At 48.0% G+C, this 20,045-nt stretch overlaps 4 protein-coding genes across 7 annotated transcripts; 2 read left to right on the top strand and 2 right to left on the bottom strand.

Moving 5' to 3' along the window:
* On the bottom strand, positions 1-1,132 carry LOC105701327 (coiled-coil domain-containing protein 12). Of its 2 annotated transcripts, XM_012427990.2 has the most exons (4): positions 993-1,132; positions 744-882; positions 431-662; positions 1-172 (listed from the first exon to the last, which is right to left on the bottom strand). In XM_012427990.2, exons 1-3 carry the CDS (start codon positions 1,115-1,117, stop codon positions 468-470), a joined length of 459 nt encoding a protein of 152 aa, XP_012283413.1. In that variant the 5' UTR covers positions 1,118-1,132; the 3' UTR covers positions 1-172; positions 431-467. The 2 variants fall into 2 exon arrangements, with proteins under 2 accessions (XP_012283413.1, XP_012283412.1); XM_012427989.1 differs by having other exon boundaries at positions 132-662.
* A 2,044-nt stretch (positions 1,133-3,176) lies between these two features.
* Positions 3,177-4,931, bottom strand: LOC105701129 (PAX-interacting protein 1-like). Its single transcript, XM_023433521.1, has one exon. It carries the CDS (start codon positions 4,929-4,931, stop codon positions 3,177-3,179), a length of 1,755 nt encoding a protein of 584 aa, XP_023289289.1.
* A 4,219-nt stretch (positions 4,932-9,150) lies between these two features.
* On the top strand, positions 9,151-19,982 carry LOC105701190 (neurexin-4). Of its 2 annotated transcripts, none has more exons than XM_012427713.2 (11): positions 9,151-9,357; positions 9,854-9,949; positions 13,174-13,370; positions 14,234-14,375; positions 14,485-14,855; positions 15,072-15,410; positions 15,586-16,063; positions 16,169-16,498; positions 16,615-16,920; positions 17,171-17,797; positions 17,903-19,982. In XM_012427713.2, exons 1-11 carry the CDS (start codon positions 9,294-9,296, stop codon positions 18,754-18,756), a joined length of 3,804 nt encoding a protein of 1,267 aa, XP_012283136.1. In that variant the 5' UTR covers positions 9,151-9,293; the 3' UTR covers positions 18,757-19,982. The 2 variants fall into 2 exon arrangements, with proteins under 2 accessions (XP_012283136.1, XP_012283135.1); XM_012427712.2 differs by lacking the exon at positions 13,174-13,370 and adding an exon at positions 12,156-12,352.
* Positions 9,854-11,895, top strand: LOC111674155 (L-aminoadipate-semialdehyde dehydrogenase-phosphopantetheinyl transferase). Of its 2 annotated transcripts, none has more exons than XM_023433497.1 (2): positions 9,854-9,949; positions 10,395-11,895. In XM_023433497.1, exon 2 carries the CDS (start codon positions 10,530-10,532, stop codon positions 11,364-11,366), a length of 837 nt encoding a protein of 278 aa, XP_023289265.1. In that variant the 5' UTR covers positions 9,854-9,949; positions 10,395-10,529; the 3' UTR covers positions 11,367-11,895. The 2 variants fall into 2 exon arrangements, with proteins under 2 accessions (XP_023289265.1, XP_023289266.1); XM_023433498.1 differs by having other exon boundaries at positions 9,864-9,949; positions 10,378-11,895.
* Positions 19,983-20,045: the final 63 nt, after the last annotated feature.

Here is a 20,045-nt window from a genome sequence, read left to right as displayed (position 1 = left end):
TCCGTTATCTGTCATCCATTTTATTTATAATACTTTAACATATGCAGACTGGTGTGAAAAAAGGTACAATTGGAGTTAAGTGGATTAGGCATCCGTTAAAAATTTTACAAGCATTCATAATTAGTTTGCAATTAATAAAGATTTACTGGCCCCCAGTTTATGTAAATTTAGCCTGTAAAAAGTGTAACCTGACAGAAATTGCTTAGCATCTCATATTTGACTTGCAGATCTTGCATCAATAAATTAAATAATTAATTAAAATTCTATAATTTCAATGTATTATTCAGTTATTGCAAGTAATTACCATAAATGAGTTTTGCCCATTTCAATATAACATAATATTAATTTTATACCAGTACTTATTTACAATGGTCTGTCATTACTATTACATGCTTTGTGTTCAGATATTGTCTCGAAAAAGTCTACTTACTTTGAAAACGTATTCCATGACAAAAAAAGAATTAGTTTCAGGATGGGGATTTTGGTTTGTCTTCTGAAGCCATGGTGACAATCGATGCAAGGTCGTATTGTCCTTGTTTCAAACGCGTTCTGATTAACTCCGCAATAGCTTTCTGTGTTCGCCTTTCTAACTTTTCCAATTTCTTTGCAACATCTCGCTTCAAGTCCCAATCAGGTTTACGTGGAGCCAAATTGCTGATATCCTGATGTAAAACATAATCTAATAAAACTGTAGCGTACCCAACAACCATGGCTCAACCAATGCAAACGAGTTCAAAACGTACCAATTCTTCTATGACAACTTTTGAATTTGCTGCGCTCAGTTGATCTTGAACTTCCGCTTCGACGTTTCCAACTTTTGCATCCTCGATAACTCTGTCTTTAAGCCCATCGTCTTGTGGTCTATAGCTCCGAAATTTCGGTCTAAAAAGAGAGAAAACAACGTGAGATCAAAAGTAATTTATAGGTTAGACGAGGTTATGTTCAATAACAATGTTACTTTACTTAAAAAAGGCGCCGAATAAATAACTTACTTCGGTAAATTAGGAGATTCTTCATTTTTGTTTTCCTTGCTCTCTTCATTTTTTCTTTTCAACGCCTGTAATCTTTCTTTTCTCTTTAACGCTTCTTCTTCCAACGAACCTATTTTCTCCGTCATGTTGCCTGATGTGACGAAAACCTACAACCGTCATGGCGGCAGTCGATTCGTTTCGATATATCGACTTCCACCGCTTTAATGCTTATTACCACAATTCAGAGATGGCGCTACATTTTTATGCACCGAGTACGTAGCATAAGTGGCAGATGGCGCCTCGTCCTTCGGCCCGGTATAGAAACGATAAATCGGGTACCTCCACATCCACAAAAGAATGACACTCGTGTCGTAAGAAATTCCATAGCACCGCTCCCTGAGCGGTGGTCACTCCCGTCTTCTCTTTGCCTGAATTTCAAATTGGGCTAATTTTAATTTTATACATTTATTCTCGGGTTACTTCGTCCATAAATTCGTATATAATTATATCAGCCGCCAGATAAATTATAAGCAAGATTCTAGGCTCTACTGGTCCGCATCGTCGATCGATGCGATTGTACATACCTACTAGTCTACTCTAGGTCCTTACAAATAATTGTACGTACGTAATTTAAGTCTAATCGTTAGTCATTCTTAATTCGATCCGACTTATGTGCACCGTCACTTATTGCACGTACTACCGATGATTACGAATTAATTAGTTAATCAATTAATCATGCTTGCTTAAGGAAATATAGTCTTCGGATTAAAAGTCAATTAGTTTCGGAGATTTGATTAAACATACTTCTTAAGTTCCAGACGATTCTACGATTAACTTTCACCGGATCTTTAGTTCTCCTTCAAATCCTCGTTCTAACGCGCCGTCAACCGTGGGAATACCGCGTGATTATATTTTGACGTATTTTACGATAAAATGATCGGAAGGCGGATGCACCAGGGCCTCGACGGTGTTCGTCGATGTCATCGATTCTCAGCCGGAGAAATCTGGAATCTATGCCAAACGTTTGTGAAATTGAGGACGCGGCGAAGTCTCGACCGTGCCCTGCGCAACGCGCGGCTACGGATATGCATTGTGCGGAATTGCCGGGGAAAGTTTGTTTACCGTCAAACGCGTTTCAATTTGGAAAGAGTCGGTGCACGATGTCGCAGATTCTCCGACCTCTGACCATTCTCATCGAGGTCTTGAAAATCCGACACTTACTCTAGATACTTTTAATTTTTATTTTCAGTCAAAACGAAAGATCTAACGATGCACGGAAGGTGCCCGGGGGTCTCAACGTTTTCGTGGATTTTACCTTCCACTGAAAAAAAAAAAAAAAAAAAGAAGAAGAAATTTTTATTCCCAGAAGACTAGACGACAACGAGCTTTTAATTCAAGAACTGCGCAATCGAAAGTTCATTGGTTACGTTTTGTTTGTACGCACTAAACTGCGAATTCAAGCTACTTTCCCTTGAGAAGGAAAGCGGAAGTCAGGCTGCATTAACGAGACTCGCTATATAACTCGGTAAGGTGCGTCTGCCTCATTCTTTCCAGATATTTAGACGATTTACAGGAGCGTTCCACCAAACGGAATTTTATCCCGTTAAGAATAAGGTGGAACAGTCGCGATTATAATTTTGCCACCCTGCAGAAATTAAAAACAAAAATGACGAGAGGTTCTGTTTTTAATGCTATCCCCCGCGTCTCACCGAAACGATACGCGCTACATTTTTCTCTCATACCCAAGCAAGAATGGAAAACAAAGGAGGAGTCTGCGTGCAATAAATACGGAATCGGTGTTTCGACTCAAGGTGGCGATTACCTAACGCGTTAACGGTTACGTTACGCACCTGAGAGCGGTACCTGCTCCGAGAGAGGAAATGCAGGTCCGTTAATCGAGTGATTCGCGTCTATAATTAATATAATTACACTCGTCGCCGAATAGTCCTCGTTAGCGTCGACACTCCGCGCGTTGGGAGCAGCCCGGAGGCGAGGAATCGATTCTCGGCGAGCGCCCGTGTTTTCCCGCTTTCGTTCCATCTCCCACGGTGACGTTGGTCGTTCATCCCACGACGTAAGAAGGCGCAAAACTAACGCCGCTATCAATGGTCGATTTCGTATCGAACCGACGTGCACTCGCGAACCGATATGCGTTCAAGATGCAACCGAGATCTCGTGTACGCGATACCTAAGTTTCGGGGACGTTCACGCGCTTCCAGGACTCTTCGGGAGGTTGTTCCGCTGAGCCGAGGATATGCCGTTGTCAGAAATCGCCCCGACGTTCAAGGCGAGGACCTTGGAAAGGATGTTGAGGTCCTCGTGTCCTCCGGAGCCGTGCACGCGGCCCAAATCGTTGGCGATACCGGACTGAAAGAGAAGTTGCTGTATTTGCTTGGCCGGGGTTTGCGAAGGCGTCGCCGGCCTGGTCTGGCCGAACCGCGAAAATTGCTGGTAAGAGAAACCCTGCTGGTTCTCCGGCCGAGGGTCGATTCCGCCGTGGAAGCGATTCTTCGAGGAGTACTCGTCGAGGTTGTCGTTGAATCCGAAATTCCCGACCGTCCCAAAGGCTTCCTGCCGATTGAACCTGGAGGGTGAGGCCCCTGAAAGCTGGAAGTCCGCGGGAAAGGGCGCGAAGCTCTGCTGCAATCCATGTCGCTGATGGTGCAGCTGCTGCTGTTGATGCTGTTGCTGCTGCTGTTGCTGCTGCTGTTGCTGTTGCTGCTGCTGTCGCTGCAGGAGCTGCTGCCTTTGGAGTTGCTGCTGGCGCAGTTGATCCCGATAGTCGAACCGGAATTGAGCCGGGACCGCGGAGTCGGGAACTTGCAGGGCCAGACTCGGCTGGACGTGGACGTTGGCCGACTCGAAAGTCGACGGAAACTGCGTCAGGGCCCCGGTCCGATCGAATCCAAACTGCTGTTGCGAATACTGCTTCGACTGTTGCTGCTTCTGCTGGAACGTTCTTCGCTCCTCCAGCTGCTTCAGCCTCGCCTGTTCCTCCAGATATAGCCGCTGCTGCTGCTTCCTCCGGACCTGCTCCTCGTAGAGCCGTTGCTGGTCGACGAGGAACCTCGTCTGTTCCAGCTGCTGACGCTGCAACTCATTCAGCTGTTTTTCCAGCAAACGCTGCTTGAACTCCAGTTGCTCCTGCAGCGTCAGCGCCTGGCCGTCCCCGGTCTGCCGATAGATGGGTACCACGCTTTTTGGGATCCCGCGCTCGTCCTGCTGGACCGTGAAGGCCGCTACCAGAGGCGCCTGGAAGATCTTCACCTCCTGGCCCCCTTTGGCCCCGGAGACCGCCGAGGCGTCCACGTCCGGGTCGGCTGGAAGGCTCGAGGCGGTCGGTTTGGGAGCCGCCAAGGAATCGGCCGAGACGATCGCGTTGCTGCTGGCACTTTTCACAAGAGTCTCCGCAGCCTCGATTCCCGCTTTATCGGCGGCGGGTCCCTTTGAGTTCTCCGCCTCGACCCGGTCCGCCTTCTCGGGTTGAGGGACCCTGACCTCGTCGGGATTCGTCTCTTCACGGGTCCGCCCGGATCTCGAATCCTGGTCGATGACGTTCACTCTTCCCAGAAGACCGGACGAGACATCCTCGATAAGTTGGACGTACGTCGAGTTCTGCAACTTGTCCTCGCTCGGGATCTCCTCGTCCCCGGGGAACCCGTCGAACGAGAACGTCGAGAACGTCGTCTTCTTCGGAACGTTGCCCGCGTTTTCGGACGGACGCGTCTCGGACGTCTCCGAGAGAGTCGTGATCGTTTCGCGCGTCGTCGCGTCCGGAAAGACGTCGACCGTTTCCTCGCTCTCGACGTTGCGTTTCTGCTCGGCGGACTCCGCCTCGAGGTCAGCCAGAGCCTTCAGAAGGGCTCGTCGCAGATTCTTGTCCAGCTTGGCGGGTCCCGCATCCGCCGGGAGCGCCGACGAGGCGTCCTGGGACTCCGCCGCCGTCGCGGCGAGGAGCATCGCGAACACGACCACCGCGGTTTCCTAAAAAGTCAGGAGAAAAGGTCAAGATTTCGGTCGGCGCTCCAAGTGCCGTCGTTTCTCAAATTTTGATCGAAACGAAAGTTTAATGAACGACGAAAATGTAAGAAGACCCGATCGATACGCGACGCCGCGCCTTCTCTCGGCGAATCTCGCTTTTCTCCTCGTAAACGACGGACGCACCTTGGTTACGCGGACGCGCGTTTGCGTAAGCGCCGACGACGAGCCCCGCGGGCTCGGGCGTACGCGGATTCGTCCGAGTCTCGCCCTTGCGGCGAGAAGCGTATTAATTTTCCATTTCGACAATTCGCGGCCAGCGGATCGAGCGCCTCGACACGATCGGCGCGGTCGATCGAGCGAAGGCCGAGGTGAGCCTCGATTCTCCGGAAAGAAAGTGGCTAACGATGACAGCGAGCGGCTACTTAACCTTTTCCATTATGCGGATTCACGCAACGAGCCGTTAGCGCGACTAATTAATTAGGAAGGCTCGTTTAGGCGATGCGCGGGTAATTGGCGCGTCCGTCATCGCGTTGCCGACCGAGCCCGGGACGCGAGAAATTCAAACGTCCTCTAAGATTCTCTTTTTCTCCCGCCAAGGAAAGGGCAACGAATCCGGAAGGGAGCCGAACCGTTTCGTGGGGTCGAAGGGCGTCGACTTCTGCCCAAAGATCACTTTCGGAGACGGCCATCGATCTCTCCGCCTCGACTTTCTACGGCAGGTCGAAGCTTTTGCGCTTGCCGACACGCCGCCGACAATCGAGTTGCGGTAACTATTCGGTCAGCGTGACAAGACACGAGACGTCTTCCCACGCGCGAGCGGTCGTTTCTCCCAATGTACCCCCCGACTCTCGATAGCCCGGGAGAAAACTATCTCTTGACATTTACATTGCGAAGAGCCACCGCGGAGACCGCTGCCACACCCCGGACGAATCCCCTCTCGGCGTCGACCCGCGAATTCCGAGACTTTTTCTCGCTCGACCGACGGCCGACCTCGAACGCGAGAGAAACGGAGACGTCCAATTAACGTCCCCGATTTACGTGGCCGATCTCGGGAGAAGGACCCGGCCGACCGCTTTCGCGAAGAGCCAGATTCTCGATACCCTCGCCGGGGAAGGCGAGGATCGTTTTCCAAAATAGTGGAGCGCGCGTCCGTTACGTAAACCCGGGGACGTCGATTCCGAGGAGGTCTCTTCCGATCGGCGGACCCGCCCCGGGCTACGAAGGAGCGTCTTCTCGAAACTTTCTAAACTACCGAATAACTACTCGAGGAAGAGGAGGCCGCCGAGTCCTCTCGAGGCATCTCCCATTAATTTTCCGTCCTCTTGGCCGCAGGTGCCGGCTCTTCCCCGCCGAAAGCGGGTTTCACTTTCGAAAATCGTATCCCGGGACACGTGCCGGGTCTCGGCGCGTCGACCGACTTAATCGACGGCGAATTCGTCGGCTCGGTGTTTGCTTCCGCGCGCCCTCGCGCCGCCGTTTGTTCCCAGGAGAGTTCAATGCCGAGAAATTATTCGACCCGAATGCGCATACGCGCGCGCCCGGAAGAGTAGTTCGTTCGATGTACCGATAACTCGGCGGACGCGGTGGTTTTCCTTTCGGCGAGAGTAACGACGCCTCGACACCTGGAAGGGCCTCGAGCTCCCGGCGTTTTGCCGGAACCGGCACCCCGGCACGCTGGAACTCCACCTCCTCGTGATCCGTCCGGCAAGCGGCTCGCCGGTCGGAGGACGATGATTCGATCCGACTCGCCGACAAGAGAGGACAGAGCAAGGCACGGCGTGGGAATCGGTCGCATTTTCGTGCGTCCGTGCCTATATGTGGGACGTGACGCCGCAGGAGCGCATCCGACCTCGGGATGGGAAGTGCTCGACGGAGAGCTCGCTGCACTTTCACCCGGTGGAATGCCGAGGATGTGCCCGCTCGTGAAATTGCTCCTACCGAGTCGCGGAGAGTTTAGCGAAACGCCACACTTGGTTTCCTCGCAAAAAAGGGTCACGATGCCCTCCGTCCTGGAAACGAAGGCGAAACGCCTCGAGCGCTGTCTTTCTTTCGTCGAACCGCCCGCAACGGATACCCATCGGAAGCGTCTTACGTAATCCCAATCTCCGTTTTCGAGGAGCCTCCGAGGTGGGTCGGATAACGGGGAGCTCGCTCGAGAGATACGTGAGAACTCGAGGATGTGCCACGCTTTCCCCGCCTCGAAATCCGGAGATTCCTTCTCGAGCACGGACCTCGAGAGACGCGCCCGTCTCCTCGTCCCCGCCTTCGGTATTTTTTGACGGGCCTATCTCGGGCGTCTCCGCGTGCTTCCCGAAAAGCCTGGCGGCGCGATAATTACTTTCTCTCGACGCGACGCAACGAATCCCGGCAAGCGTGGCGGTCAAGGCGTCGCGTCGTCCGTGCCACGGTGATCGCGATCTTAAATCCCGATTCAATCCCCCGTTAATGCCGACGGTGGGCGTCGCGAGCCGTTCGCTGCCGGGAAATCGAGGAAACGTGCTACATGGTAACTGGGTCGACGAAATGGCAAATTTATGCGGATCGGAGATTCCAGCTACCAACCGGACCGACGAGAGGAGCCAGGCGATCGGAGCTGCGGGGGTGAAACCGTGCCTTCGGTTCGAGACGTGGAAAGCGTTAGAAATTGACCTTGCTTTCCTCCGAACCCATTACGTCGCGGGTTCATCGCGCGTCCCCAATCACCGCGATTACGGGACGAAGAATCGCGCCCGGAGGATATCCCGTCTTGGTTCGAGTTTATGCGACTTCGCGCTTCTCGAAATAATTTCTGGCGCTATCTTTCAAAACGCTGGGCCACTCGTTGGGACCCGCGCGATCGAGTCTCGAAGAGGAAGAAAAGCTTTTTGTCGCGGGACCCGTGCCTCCTTAAGGATTCGCCGTTTCTCCGGGGACGAGAAGAAGAAAGCTCCGGACGTCTCCTCCTCGCGACTAGAAACTCCGCGAATCTCTCGCGAGGTCGTCCGGATCGTCGATTGGAAATCGCGACACCGCGGAAGGTTCGATTTATTCCGGTTGGTTATATCGATTTCCATTTTCGCGGCAGTCGACGGATCCCCCGCTGCGAAAATCGCGCGTATTGGTATCGGACCTCGACGGACTCGTTTTTTATTTCCGAGCTAGAATCGCGAACACCAAACGTTCGACTTCGACGTCCCGCTCGCGGAGAGATTCGCGCACTGTCACTTGACACCAACCGAATCCACCACGGTGAATCGACTCCAATGAACGTGAGCAAAGGTGAACGAACGATGAGTAGTGGAATACTCACCGAGCGCATGATGCCGTCTGTGCCTTTCCACGACGGACTCTCGACTTTTACTCCCGAAGGTCTTCTCCGATCTTAATGGAGGTGGCGATATATTCAACAAGTGGAGGGATCGCGCGTCTCGACGCCGGTCGGAAAGACCTTTCTCGATCCCTCCTCGTGTCTTCACGCGTTTCGGCTACGTTTTCGGAAACGGTATTCGGAGGAGGGGTGGAATCTCTTCGAGATCGACTCTGGATTGTATTATTAAGCGATAAAGCGCCAGAAGGCTTTTAAAATGAGCCGCCGATTTTTTTCCGACCGAGATACGACGACAAAGTGGGCACGGACGATCGAGCCGTCCGCGAGGACGATTTCAATAAATCGTTGACTGCCCAGCCTCCACTGAATTTTTTCCGCCCTTGCCGTCTCTTCGGCCATACGGACAGAGTTCTTACGTTCAAATTGAGCCCTCGCGCGAGTCGCTGCGATTTTTTTTTGCGGAGATACAGAGGATCAAAGCGGATTTTTGGTCTACCAGCCTCCGCTGAGATCGACATGGGCGCAAATGCGAAAAAAATTCAACGGGAACTCGGCGGTCGAAGATCCATCGAAACCGTCTTTGCGGACTCTTCGATCTTTTTTATTCGCCTCGTCGTTGTTTCTCCCTCGAAAAAAATCGAAGCGACTCGCTCTCTCGCTGTGGTGCTTGCATCCGTACGAGTAAATTACCCGCGTGCCGTTTAGCGGCTCGTCGTGCCTTCGGATGCATCGGCTACAGTGATGGCAGCACCATCCAACAACTAACCAGAGACCGTGAATCCTCTTTCCTGTCTCGATTGTATCGAAAGGTCGACCGATCGAACGACCGCGGTGTCCGTCGCGGCCGCTGGCGGCGCGGGCCGCGCGGCGCGTCGTGTGTCATCGTTAGTCCCTGTGGTTGGTCGGTTTTCAGGGGTTAAGTTGTTGGGTACCGTCAGAATCACGGTTCGTTAGCCGTTCGTACGTAAGAGGAGCGAGAGTTCTAGCGTCGTATCGGAGTGGGTGTAACCGAAACTTCTCAGGGCAATGTTACGATGAAGGCCCGCGAGTGTTTAGCATTTTTACTCGCGGTGATCGTCTCACCCATCGCCAAAGCTTGTGAGTAGATAACCTGGTTACTCGGCTGATTAAATTCCAGGTCTAACATAACCAAGGCATGACTCCTGCGACCAAGCCCACCCGATCAACATGGCGTGGCTGCTTGTGACAACCTTATGAATAACCTTTTTCCCCTATTGACAGCTATTTTCCTCTTATCGCGGCATCTTGTCGCATCGGAGGTTTTTTCAGCCGAGGCAGGAGTATGCTTTAAGCCATGTCGCCAAACCTATGTTATCGTTCCTACGTGTTTCTTGCTATAGATACATCTGCTTTAAGAGAATACGTTCTAACGCCTCTATTACTAATTATGGTATGATGTCACTGCAATACCAAGGGTGATATTTAGAGGATTTGTCATAAAGTAAATTAAATGATCCAGAGGTCATTTTGAGACGGGATTGAGTTTTCGATATCCGAATAGCTGAGGATGAAGCACATTCTACAAAAATGACTTCAGAAAATCATAACGCATCGAATGAATTTGTTCTTTCAGATGATTATGAATGCAACTTGCCGTTATTGGATAAAGCCGAGCTAAAAGCCACGACGTCGTTGCCAGAAAGAGGGCCAGAAAATGCTAGACTTAATGGTAAGGTCTTTAAAGTTATTCGTTGTATTCTCTACACGTTCCTTCAAAGAATCTCAGGAGAAATGGTATACAGATGTTGCCGATGGGGGTCGTGAACGTCGCGAGTTACCTCCCCGAGTCTCTTGCTTGCTATCTGTTGTAAAATTTGGGAAAATCTTGGTGCACCTTCTAGCTGTCTAGTCTATTAGCGCAGTAACCAAGCTTTGCTTGTACGTTTGGAATCGACGAATCTCGTATTAGAATTGTAGCTAGGATCGAGTACTTTAGTTTTATACCGACACGCTTGTGTTTAATTAGTCAACTGAAAAATGGTTTACCCACTGACTCACCATACTACTGTAGGATACATTTTATTTTTTCTGTTAGGGTTAGCTTCATCATTTTTTTTTTCAATTATCCAAACGAACGGAGTCATTAAATAAGTGTAGTTATGTATTTGCTTCAGGTGGATGCTAAAGAGTAACTGGCCAAGCCTCTTGGATTGTCACTTTTAAATGAAATACGACACCAAATAGATGCTCTTTTAAACTAACGGAAACCGTTTTTAATGCCAATACTATAAAACAATTATAAAGTTATCATGTCCCATACCAGTATTCGCTGGGCTTTTAACTGGGCCAGCTGGCAGCCAACGGAGAAAGAGCTCTTACACGCGATCTCCTGCCTTCAGTTAGAGGAAAAGGAAAGAATAGGCAGATTTGTATTTCGGAAAGATGCAAGAGCATCGCTAATCGGCAGATTACTCATGCGAAAATTTGTCAACAAATATACCGATATCCCTTACAATGAAATCATATTTACAAGAGACCCGAATGCAAAACCTATATTAAAATATCCACAGACTCCAATAAATTTTAATGTTTCGCATCAGGGGTCTTACACCGTACTTGCAGGAGAAGTTAGGAACGTAAAATTAGGTGTAGATGTTATGAAGCTGGAGTACAGTGGTGGAAAGAATTTATCGGAATTTTTCCGAATCATGAATAGAAATTTTTCAGTTTCCGAGTGGTTAGAAATTAAAGGGTCTCCATTAAAACCTCCGATTGAGCAAGTAGCCATGTTTTGCAGACATTGGTCTTTGAAAGAAAGTTTCGTCAAAGCTCTTGGTACAGGGATTACGGTCGATCTAAAAAGAATCGACTTCAAGACCAATTCACAGTTAACTCAGGATAGAATAGTTATCGATACAGAATTGTATTTAGATGGTATTAAACAGAATTGGCTTTTTGAGGAAACTCTATTAGATACCGAACATTGCGTGTCCGTGGCACTGCAAGAGAACGGAGTAGCTCCTCCCTCGAGTAATAGATTATTCCAAAAACTTGATTTCAACGAACTTATAGCCGACAGTATTCCTCTCTTCTCCAACGATTTGGAATTCTGTAGGATGTATTTTATAAAACGGGAACAACCTTAATCCTGGTTGAACTACATGGTTTTTTTTACATTTTTTTTTTATTACTATTTAATACGAATTCATTCATTGGAATTGTATGTTAAGTCAGTGGGCAAATAAATAAGTTATAAAAATGGTTAAACTATCTAGCAATTTTCTTTTACATATAAAGCACCGTAGTGAAATGTACGACGTTATGTCTAGACAATAGATGTAGAATTATTCTTTCTATTCTACCGGCTAGACGTTAGCTTGATCGAGACAAATTAGTCTTATCTATAAATAGTAGGTAATTGTTTCTACGAAACGTGTAAGAATGTTATTGCTATGGAAACTTTATCGATCGATGCCAAGACTGAGAGACCGTACCGGTGTTCGCAATGAACTGTAATCTCATCATAGCATTAGCCTATTTAGCGGATGCTTGTTAAACCTAAACGTCGACCTCGTCCGTGGTCGGTTTCGTTCCTTTAACTCCTAGCGAGGAATCTGATTGTAGGACGAACGATGGATCTTGGAGCGAAATACAGAAGCATGGTCATTAAATTAACGACGGGTTCGATGAACTTGCTTGTCGGTCCAAATATGTACAAGGAAAGAGAACGTTTTCTTCCAGAGAGACGCTTTTGAGTCTTTCTCGAATCTTTCTTCTGTGCTTTTGTCGCTTTGAAATATACTTTGACGCTTGGAGGCCGAGGTGCACCGGACATCAATGACCAACCGACAGTTAGAAAACCTTACTCTTAGGTTGCTCCCTTAGTTTAAGTTCAGTTTGAGTTGCATGCATGCGTACGTGTTATTGTGGCATAGGCGGAAACGCATGGACGGCTAGCAGCTCAGACTTTGCCCAGTACCTGATCATCGACCTGGGGCAAGTAATGAACATCACCGCCGTGGCGACCCAGGGTAGAGCACATCACAGCGAGTACGTTATGGAGTACGGTATCAGCTACGGTACGAACGGACTCGATTACGTGGACTTTAAGGAAGAGGAGGGTAACGCGAAGGTAAGTCTTCTCTCCGTCTAGAAACCCGCTGCCGCGTTGCAACCTTGCAAAGGACCGAGTACTTGCGTATCGATGCGACCCGGGGTTGAAACCAAATGCAAATGTCTATCTGGTCTTTCCGCGGAATAATGCACTTTGGAGGGGTTTGATAACGAATCTTTTCGACCAATCCACGTGACATCTCATGTCCTGGATGATCCATCTCGTGCACCGTTCTTTAAGTCCATCCGCAGCTACGTAGACACCCTACGGTGTTTTGTTTGCCTTAACGGAACGTAGATGGTCGTGACTAACAAACTTATTTTTCATTAAAAGACAGTCAATGTCGCAAGGATGCCGAGGTAGGTATTCACGCATGCTTGCACGATTCCACCGTTGACATGCACGACTGCACGGTACTTACCTCTAGGACTTCCAGTAGCAAGGGATCTCCATCCTTACTTTTCGCCCGGTTTTTGCCATCGCGGCACTCTTCGATCACTTCTTACTTGTACGGATCGATTGCAATTTAAATACCATGCCTACATATATAGGGGGCGATTCATTGAATTTAATACTCACGGATCATCGATTAACCGAGGCGTTAGGAAAGGGCAATCGGTCGTCACTAAGGGTGGACGTTGACGAGACGCCGATGATTTTAATGCTTACAGGGCGAGATCGAAGGTAAATCTTTCCCCGAGTAGTCGCGGACGTCCTCCCTTAAGTGAAGACTTACCGAATGTGCCCACTTTCCTTCGATCGGTAAATCTTTCTCGTCGAACGGCTTTACCTCTATCCCTCGCTCTCTTAAACACGGAATCTGGGGCTGGGCTTTGCAGGGGATTCCGCGTGGTCACCGGAGGTTAGCAGTTACGATCAACACCTCACTATGGAGCTGGGCGACCGATACGAGATACGCAGCGTTGCAACTCGAGGGCGTGCACATACTAACGAATACGTGACAGAATATATCGTCCAGTATTCCGATGACGGGCAAGCCTGGACCAGTTATGAGAGCCAGGACGGCGCGGACGAGGTACTGAACGAGATGCACCACATCGTGTATGGAAGCGTCCTGTCGGAGGAAAAAAAGGGTATACCACTGCGTTCGTCCGAAAGGACGAACGTAATGGTCGTCGTGCGTGGTTTTGTCGATTTTCTCAGATTTTCTTTCCCGTTGCCGCGGTGCTTGGCGTGAAAAAAAAGAAACTTGTTGAAAGAAAAGTCGACTAAAATAATACGGAAAAGAACTTTCATTTCAAAGGTACTTTTCTTACGGTGCATTGTGCAAACGGAACACGGGATAGAAAATCGCATCGCGCTCCTTCGGTTTAAGAGTAATAATGTTGTACGCGAGGAAAATTCGGAGCCAGTTTTAAAAGCAATTGTTACGGGAAGTTCCGTGTTGTCCCGCGTATCTTTACGACGGTACGAACACTTGTGCATCTGGTATAGAAAGAACTTTGGTGGGTATGTATGCTGGTTATTGTGGAGATGGCTCCGGTATAGACCCGAAAGTATGGGAGAATTTAATGCGGAACGTTTCGCTGTTCCAAATGCGGTATGGATTTCTATCGCGACGAGATATTACGATCCTTATATTTGCTTATGTTTCGATATGCTTTACCCTGTCTTCTAATCATCTCACGGCACTAACATTCTGTTCGCTTCGGTTGCACTGTCATCCCAGCACGTAATTGAGTGTGCGGATTAACTCATTCTCATTTTTAAATATATTTATATTCCTGTCATACGACAGTCTGTAACGTTGCATTCTAAACCGTAATATTTACCAGGGGACGGTCTTATAATTGTGTTATTATCTTATTACCGCTGATCTAACGTTCTCCGAAGGGAGCCTAATCACTGTAAAGTATACCTGAAAATCTTGCTCGACAGATGTTCAAAGGCAACGTAAATGGCGACACGATCAAGCTAAACAAGTTCGAAGTACCTATCATTGCTCAGTGGGTCAGAATAAATCCAACTCGATGGCGTGATAGGATATCACTAAGGATCGAGCTGTACGGATGCGATTACGGTGAGAACAGCCACTCTTGGGAATTCTCTGTATTAATCGTTCGTTATTTCAAGAAGGAAAATCTGGCCAAATCGATTGCCTTGTAACCTTTATATCACGTTGATTACAGTGTCGGATGTCCTTGCATTTAATGGGTCGTCTCTTGTGCGATGGGATCTTCTTCGAGAGCCGATCGAAACGGATCGACATTCCATTCGATTTCGCTTCAAGACCAATCACGCCGATGGGGTACTCGTGTACTCCCGTGGGACGCAAGGAGACTTCCTGGCTCTACAATTGCGAGATAACAGAATGCTTTTAAACATCGATCTAGGGTCAGGAGTCATGACCAGTTTATCCGTGGGGAGTCTTTTGGATGATAACATGTGGCATGACGTCGTCATTTCGAGGAATAGAAAAAATATCGCCTTCTCGGTCGACAGAGTCTTGATCAAGGGAAGGATCAAAGGGGAATTTCATCGATTAGATCTAAACAGAGCTGTAAGTGAAAACTGTGTCATTTATTGAACAGGAGATTAAATATAAATTAAATACTGCTAAATTAGATGTATGATCCTGCAGAGTGTAGTGTAAGGAAGTAATCGGTAATGGTACAATTTTCAGAAAAAAAGCAGTAACGCGTTTCGTAATCATCCTTCATCTCGTTTGTTCTACTTAATTCTGATATTTTCTGATTATGTATTCTTAATTTTCCAGCTTTATATCGGTGGCGTGCCGAATAAGCAGGAAGGTCTGGTAGTGATCCAGAATTTCACGGGATGCGTAGAAAATTTCTACCTGAATGCAACGAGCTTAATTCGCGACTTGAAAGAAATTGAGATCACGGGCGAAAATCTTCGTTACCACAAAGTCAACACGATATACAGTTGTCCCGAGCCTCCCATCATTCCCGTGACATTTTTGACGCCTGGATCTTACGCTCGGCTTAAGGGTTACGAAGGTGTTCCGTCGATGAACGTCTCGCTGTCATTTCGAAGTTACGAAGACCGAGGGCTGATTCTGTTTCATCAATTCACTTCTCCAGGATATGTTAAGGTAGGAGGTGTATCGGGGAACTTCGATGTCTTTTTCCTATTGGATGGACACCGTGGACCCTATTGAAAATGATGTCATTAAATCAAATTTTTTTTTAATGGATTTTATAATGCGTCTTTTGACTCGTAGCGTATACACCAAATTTGTATGTCAAACTCAAATTGAATCGTTGCAGTTGTTTCTTGAAGAGGGTAACTTAAAGGTAGAGATCCAAACTCAGGACAATCCGAAGGCCATTCTGAACAATTTTGGCGAAAAGTTCAACGATGGCAAATGGCATCAAGTCGTATTGACCATCTCCAAAAACAGTCTTTCGTTGACGGTGGACGGTCAACTAACGAGGACCGAACGTCTCCTGGAAATGACGACGGGAGCGGTTTATTTTATCGGAGGAGGCGTTATTGGTCAAGCGAACAATCGAGGCTTCGTTGGTTGCATGAGAATGATCAGCATCGACAGTAATTACAAGTTGCCAACGGATTGGAAAGAGGAAGAATACTGTTGCAAGAACGAGGTAGTATTCGATGCCTGTCAAATGATAGATCGATGCAATCCTAATCCCTGCAAGCATTCCGGAGTGTGTCATCAAAATTCAGATGAGTTTTTCTGCGATTGCTCCAACACGGGATACACGGGAGCCGTCTGCCACACGTGTAAGTAAAACAACTTTATACCTCCCGTTCCGCGACGAGGAAAAGTAACCCTTAGCTTATGAAACTTTTTCCTTTGTTCAATGTAATATTTTCGTGGAACACCAGCTTTGAATCCCTTGTCTTGCGAGGCGTACAAGAACATCAATTCCGTAAACCAAAGGGCGGAGGTGACCATCGACGTCGACGGGAGCGGCCCTCTCGCTCCTTTTCCCGTGTCCTGTGAATTCTTCGCCGATGGGAGAGTTTTAACCGTACTTCGTCACAGCAACGAATTGTCCACTCCCGTGGATGGTTTTGAGGAGCCTGGCAGTTTCGTTCAAGACATTAACTATGACGCCGATCTGGACCAAATAGAAGCGTTGTTGAACCGATCCACCACTTGCAGACAGAGGATCAATTACGCTTGCAAACATTCGAAACTCTTCAACACTCCGGGTAAGAAAATTAAAACCAAACGTCGAAAGTAAGGTAAAATAAATAAACGGACTCGGTGTCCAAGTTTAGCCGATGGATGTAGCGGAATAACGATTCGTAACGTCGGGTGTTTTCAGTGCAACCGAACCAGCCGTTTAGACCAAACTCCTGGTGGGTCAGCAGGCACAATCAGAAGATGGATTACTGGGGAGGTGCTTTACCCGGGTCTCGGAAATGCGAGTGCGGCATGCTCGGTAGCTGCGGCGATCCCACGAAGTGGTGTAACTGCGACTCCAATTTGGAAGGGTGGCTGGAAGACGGTGGTGACATTACGGAGAAAGAGTACCTTCCCGTAAAGCAGCTGCGCTTTGGCGACACCGGAACGCCGCTCGACGAGAAGGAGGGTCGATACACGCTCGGCCCTCTGATATGCGAGGGAGATGGTTAGTCGACCGATCGGTCTTTGAAATTAAAATGAAATGATCACTTGCAGCGATCCTTAAGAATTTTATTTACTTTGAATCGCTCTCGAGGCTCCGCATTGGCGTGGTCGCGGATAGGTGAGACAATTGCGGTATAAATTTTCAAACTCGTAGGCCGTATTAACGTTTACTTAAAGTCGTCGCTGCAAAAAATCTCCGTTTTTTTTTTTCTTTCAATAATTCAACTTGGCCGGTTGACCCTCCGTTGCAGATCTCTTCAAGAACGTCGTAACCTTCCGCATCGTCGACGCCACCATCAACCTACCTACCTTCGACATTGGACACAGCGGGGATATTTACTTCGAGTTTAAGACGACCATCGAAAACGCAGTTATGATCCACAGCAAAGGTCCTACCGACTACATCAAGGTGTCCATCAACAGCGGCAATCAAATACACTTCCAGTATCAGGCCGGAGGTGGGCCCTTGACCGTGGGTGTGCAAACCTCGTACAGTCTTGCCGATAACAGGTGGCACTCGGTCTCCGTCGAGAGGAATCGCAAGGAGGCGAGGATCGTCGTAGACGGGGCCTTGAAGAACGAGGTCAGGGAACCACCGGGACCGGTGCGAGCTCTTCACCTCACTTCTGACTTCGTGGTCGGTGCCACCACCGATTACAGGGACGGATACGTAGGTTGCATCAGGGCTCTGCTCCTTAACGGGCAGCTGCAGGATCTAAGGAGTCCCGTCAGAAGGGGGCTCTACGGGGTCAGCGAGGGCTGCGAGGGCAGGTGCGAGAGCAGTCCTTGCTTGAACAACGGTACTTGCCACGAGAGATACGACGGGTATTGGTGCGACTGCCGATGGACAGCCTTCAAGGGCCCGATTTGCGCCGATGGTGGGTCCCTCGAAAGACAGCGGCACGCGTCTTTCTCAAAAGTTGTGCTCTGGATTCGAAATCGTCGTTATAATTAACGAGAAACGTTTCTTGCCCTTGTTTTAGAAATCGGCGTGAACCTCCGGTCAAGCTCGATGATCAGGTACGACTTTATGGGCAGCTGGCGGTCGACGCTCTCCGAGAAGATTCGCGTGGGATTCACGACGACCAATCCGAAGGGCTTCCTCTTGGGCTTGTTTTCCAACATCTCTGGCGAGTATCTGACCATCATGGTGTCCAACAGTGGCCACTTGAGGGTCACCTTTGACTTTGGCTTCGAAAGGCAAGAAGTGATATTCCCGGGGAAGCACTTTGGCCTGGGCCAGTATCACGACGTTAGGTTCAGCAGGAAGAACGCGGGCTCGACGCTGGTTCTACAAGTCGACAATTACGAGCCCAGTGAATTTCATTTTAACATCAAGACCTCGGCCGACGCGCAGTTCAACAATATCCAGTACATGTACATCGGGAAGAACGAATCCATGACCGAAGGATTCATCGGCTGCGTCTCCAGGGTAGAGTTTGACGACATTTACCCACTGAAATTGCTCTTCCAAGAAAACGGGCCAGGGAACGTGCGCTCGCTGGGCACTCCCTTGCACGAGGACTTTTGCGGGGTGGAGCCGATCACTCATCCTCCGAATATCGTCGAAACAAGACCTCCGCCCGATGTCGACGAGGACAAGGTTAGGGCCGCGTACAACGAAACGGACACTGCGATATTGGGCAGTGTCTTGGCGGTGATACTGATAGCGTTGGTAGTGATGGCCGTGCTCATCGGGAGATACATGTCCAGACACAAGGGCGAGTATCTCACCCAAGAAGACAAAGGTGCAGAGATCGCCCTCGATCCGGACTCGGCGGTCGTTCACTCCGCCACGGGACATCAGGTTCAAAAGAAGAAAGAATGGTTTATCTAGAGAGGAACTTCCGAGTGTAGGAGATACTTACAGGTAAGAGGTGCGCGAACGAAGAAACTTATTGTCTCGATTAGACTCGAGTACCCGAAAGACATTCAAGGAAAGGCAGATTAACGTCTAGTTTGACCGAAAGGGGTTGTCGATTATATAGTAAATAACATTTATTTTACTATACCCTGTTGCTCCCGCCGTATAATCGAATTCTGCAAGCAACTTCTTGGAAACTGCGAGTCGTACGTTGTTGAATGTCTTATCATTTTATGTCAAATGGACTCCTGTCTAAAAAAGAAAAGATAAATGTTCACTTATATCTTAGACCACAGCGAAGTGTTTCCACTGTAGGATCATCATTAGACGAGTTATTCTTTGCTTAGTGAACTTTGCCTGCCGTTGCGTCGACAAGGCGATGTGACCATGTCCGCTGTGCGAGACTGGGGGGTCAAGGAGAAGTTAATATAAAGCGAATAATTTCATCATAGTTTACCCAAGACGGTCACGTAGCTCCGTAGTAATCATCTAAATTCCTCTAATTTACCACGTCGGTTTTTTATTTAGGTCGTTAGAACTGCGCAGAGTACGTACTTCTATCTACGAAAACTAAACCCCATCCAAAGACATCGCGGTTGTCGTTTTATTTTTTTTTTTCCTGCTAATCAAAAAGATTTTACTATTTATACGAATATATTCTCAATTAAAGCTTCGACGTTGACTTTTCATATCGTGATGCTACTGGATTAAGAACATTTGCTAATGTACAAAGGTATCTGTTTTGATACAGATTTATCCCTCTTAACGCGTCGAAAGTCTGCTTCTAATTCTAATCTGTTTGTCTCTGTAGTATTCAGTATTAGTTGTAATGTTTACCGTCCAAAGTGCATTTTGCATTCTTACCGTCTGTTTTTTATTTTCTAATTAGTTTTATTTTGTTTTACTTCGTTTTGCAGGATTTAAGTTTAACATTAGCTTCGCGGTTAAGCGTAATCCCATGAGAGTAAACGTATTTTAGATGAGAGTCTAAAGCTATTGATAGTTGTAAAAACGCATTCGACGAGACAATTTACGTCGAGGTAGAGGCGTCGCTGGTTGCCAGCAATTGTATGTACATACATCACTTTTATATGGAAACATTTACTATTTTTTACCATTCTACTGTGTTTGTGGTCCGATATAGTGCGATGTTAATTCAGGATTATACAAATAAACGTGTACAGAATTGATATGCTCAATTTATGACTTGCTCATTAGTTGCCCATTTACAACGTTTATACATTTATTCGAAACGGAGGTAA

The sequence above is a fragment of the Orussus abietinus genome, unplaced genomic scaffold, assembly GCF_000612105.2.
Source record: "Orussus abietinus isolate OABI.00-Male unplaced genomic scaffold, Oabi_2.0 scaffold5, whole genome shotgun sequence".
Classification (NCBI taxonomy): Eukaryota; Metazoa; Arthropoda; class Insecta; order Hymenoptera; family Orussidae; genus Orussus; species Orussus abietinus.
This window is presented reverse-complemented; position numbering and strand designations above follow the sequence as displayed.

Bases quoted from the DNA above. Each gene is read 5' to 3' on its own strand.
- LOC105701129 (XM_023433521.1), bottom strand. From the start codon at position 4,931: ATGCTCCTCGCCGCGACGGCGGCGGAGTCCCAGGACGCCTCGTCGGCG.
- LOC105701190 (XM_012427713.2), top strand. From the start codon at position 9,294: ATGAAGGCCCGCGAGTGTTTAGCATTTTTACTCGCGGTGATCGTCTCA. The intron at 9,950-13,173 runs GTAAGGTCTTTA...TGGGCTTTGCAG, and splicing joins AGAAAATGCTAGACTTAATG to GGGATTCCGCGTGGTCACCG. The intron at 17,798-17,902 runs GTGGGTCCCTCG...CCCTTGTTTTAG, and splicing joins GGGCCCGATTTGCGCCGATG to AAATCGGCGTGAACCTCCGG.
- LOC111674155 (XM_023433497.1), top strand. From the start codon at position 10,530: ATGTCCCATACCAGTATTCGCTGGGCTTTTAACTGGGCCAGCTGGCAG.
- LOC105701327 (XM_012427990.2), bottom strand. From the start codon at position 1,117: ATGACGGAGAAAATAGGTTCGTTGGAAGAAGAAGCGTTAAAGAGAAAA. The intron at 883-992 runs GTAAGTTATTTA...CTCTCTTTTTAG, and splicing joins GAATCTCCTAATTTACCGAA to ACCGAAATTTCGGAGCTATA. The intron at 663-743 runs GTACGTTTTGAA...GTTTTACATCAG, and splicing joins AAGTTGTCATAGAAGAATTG to GATATCAGCAATTTGGCTCC.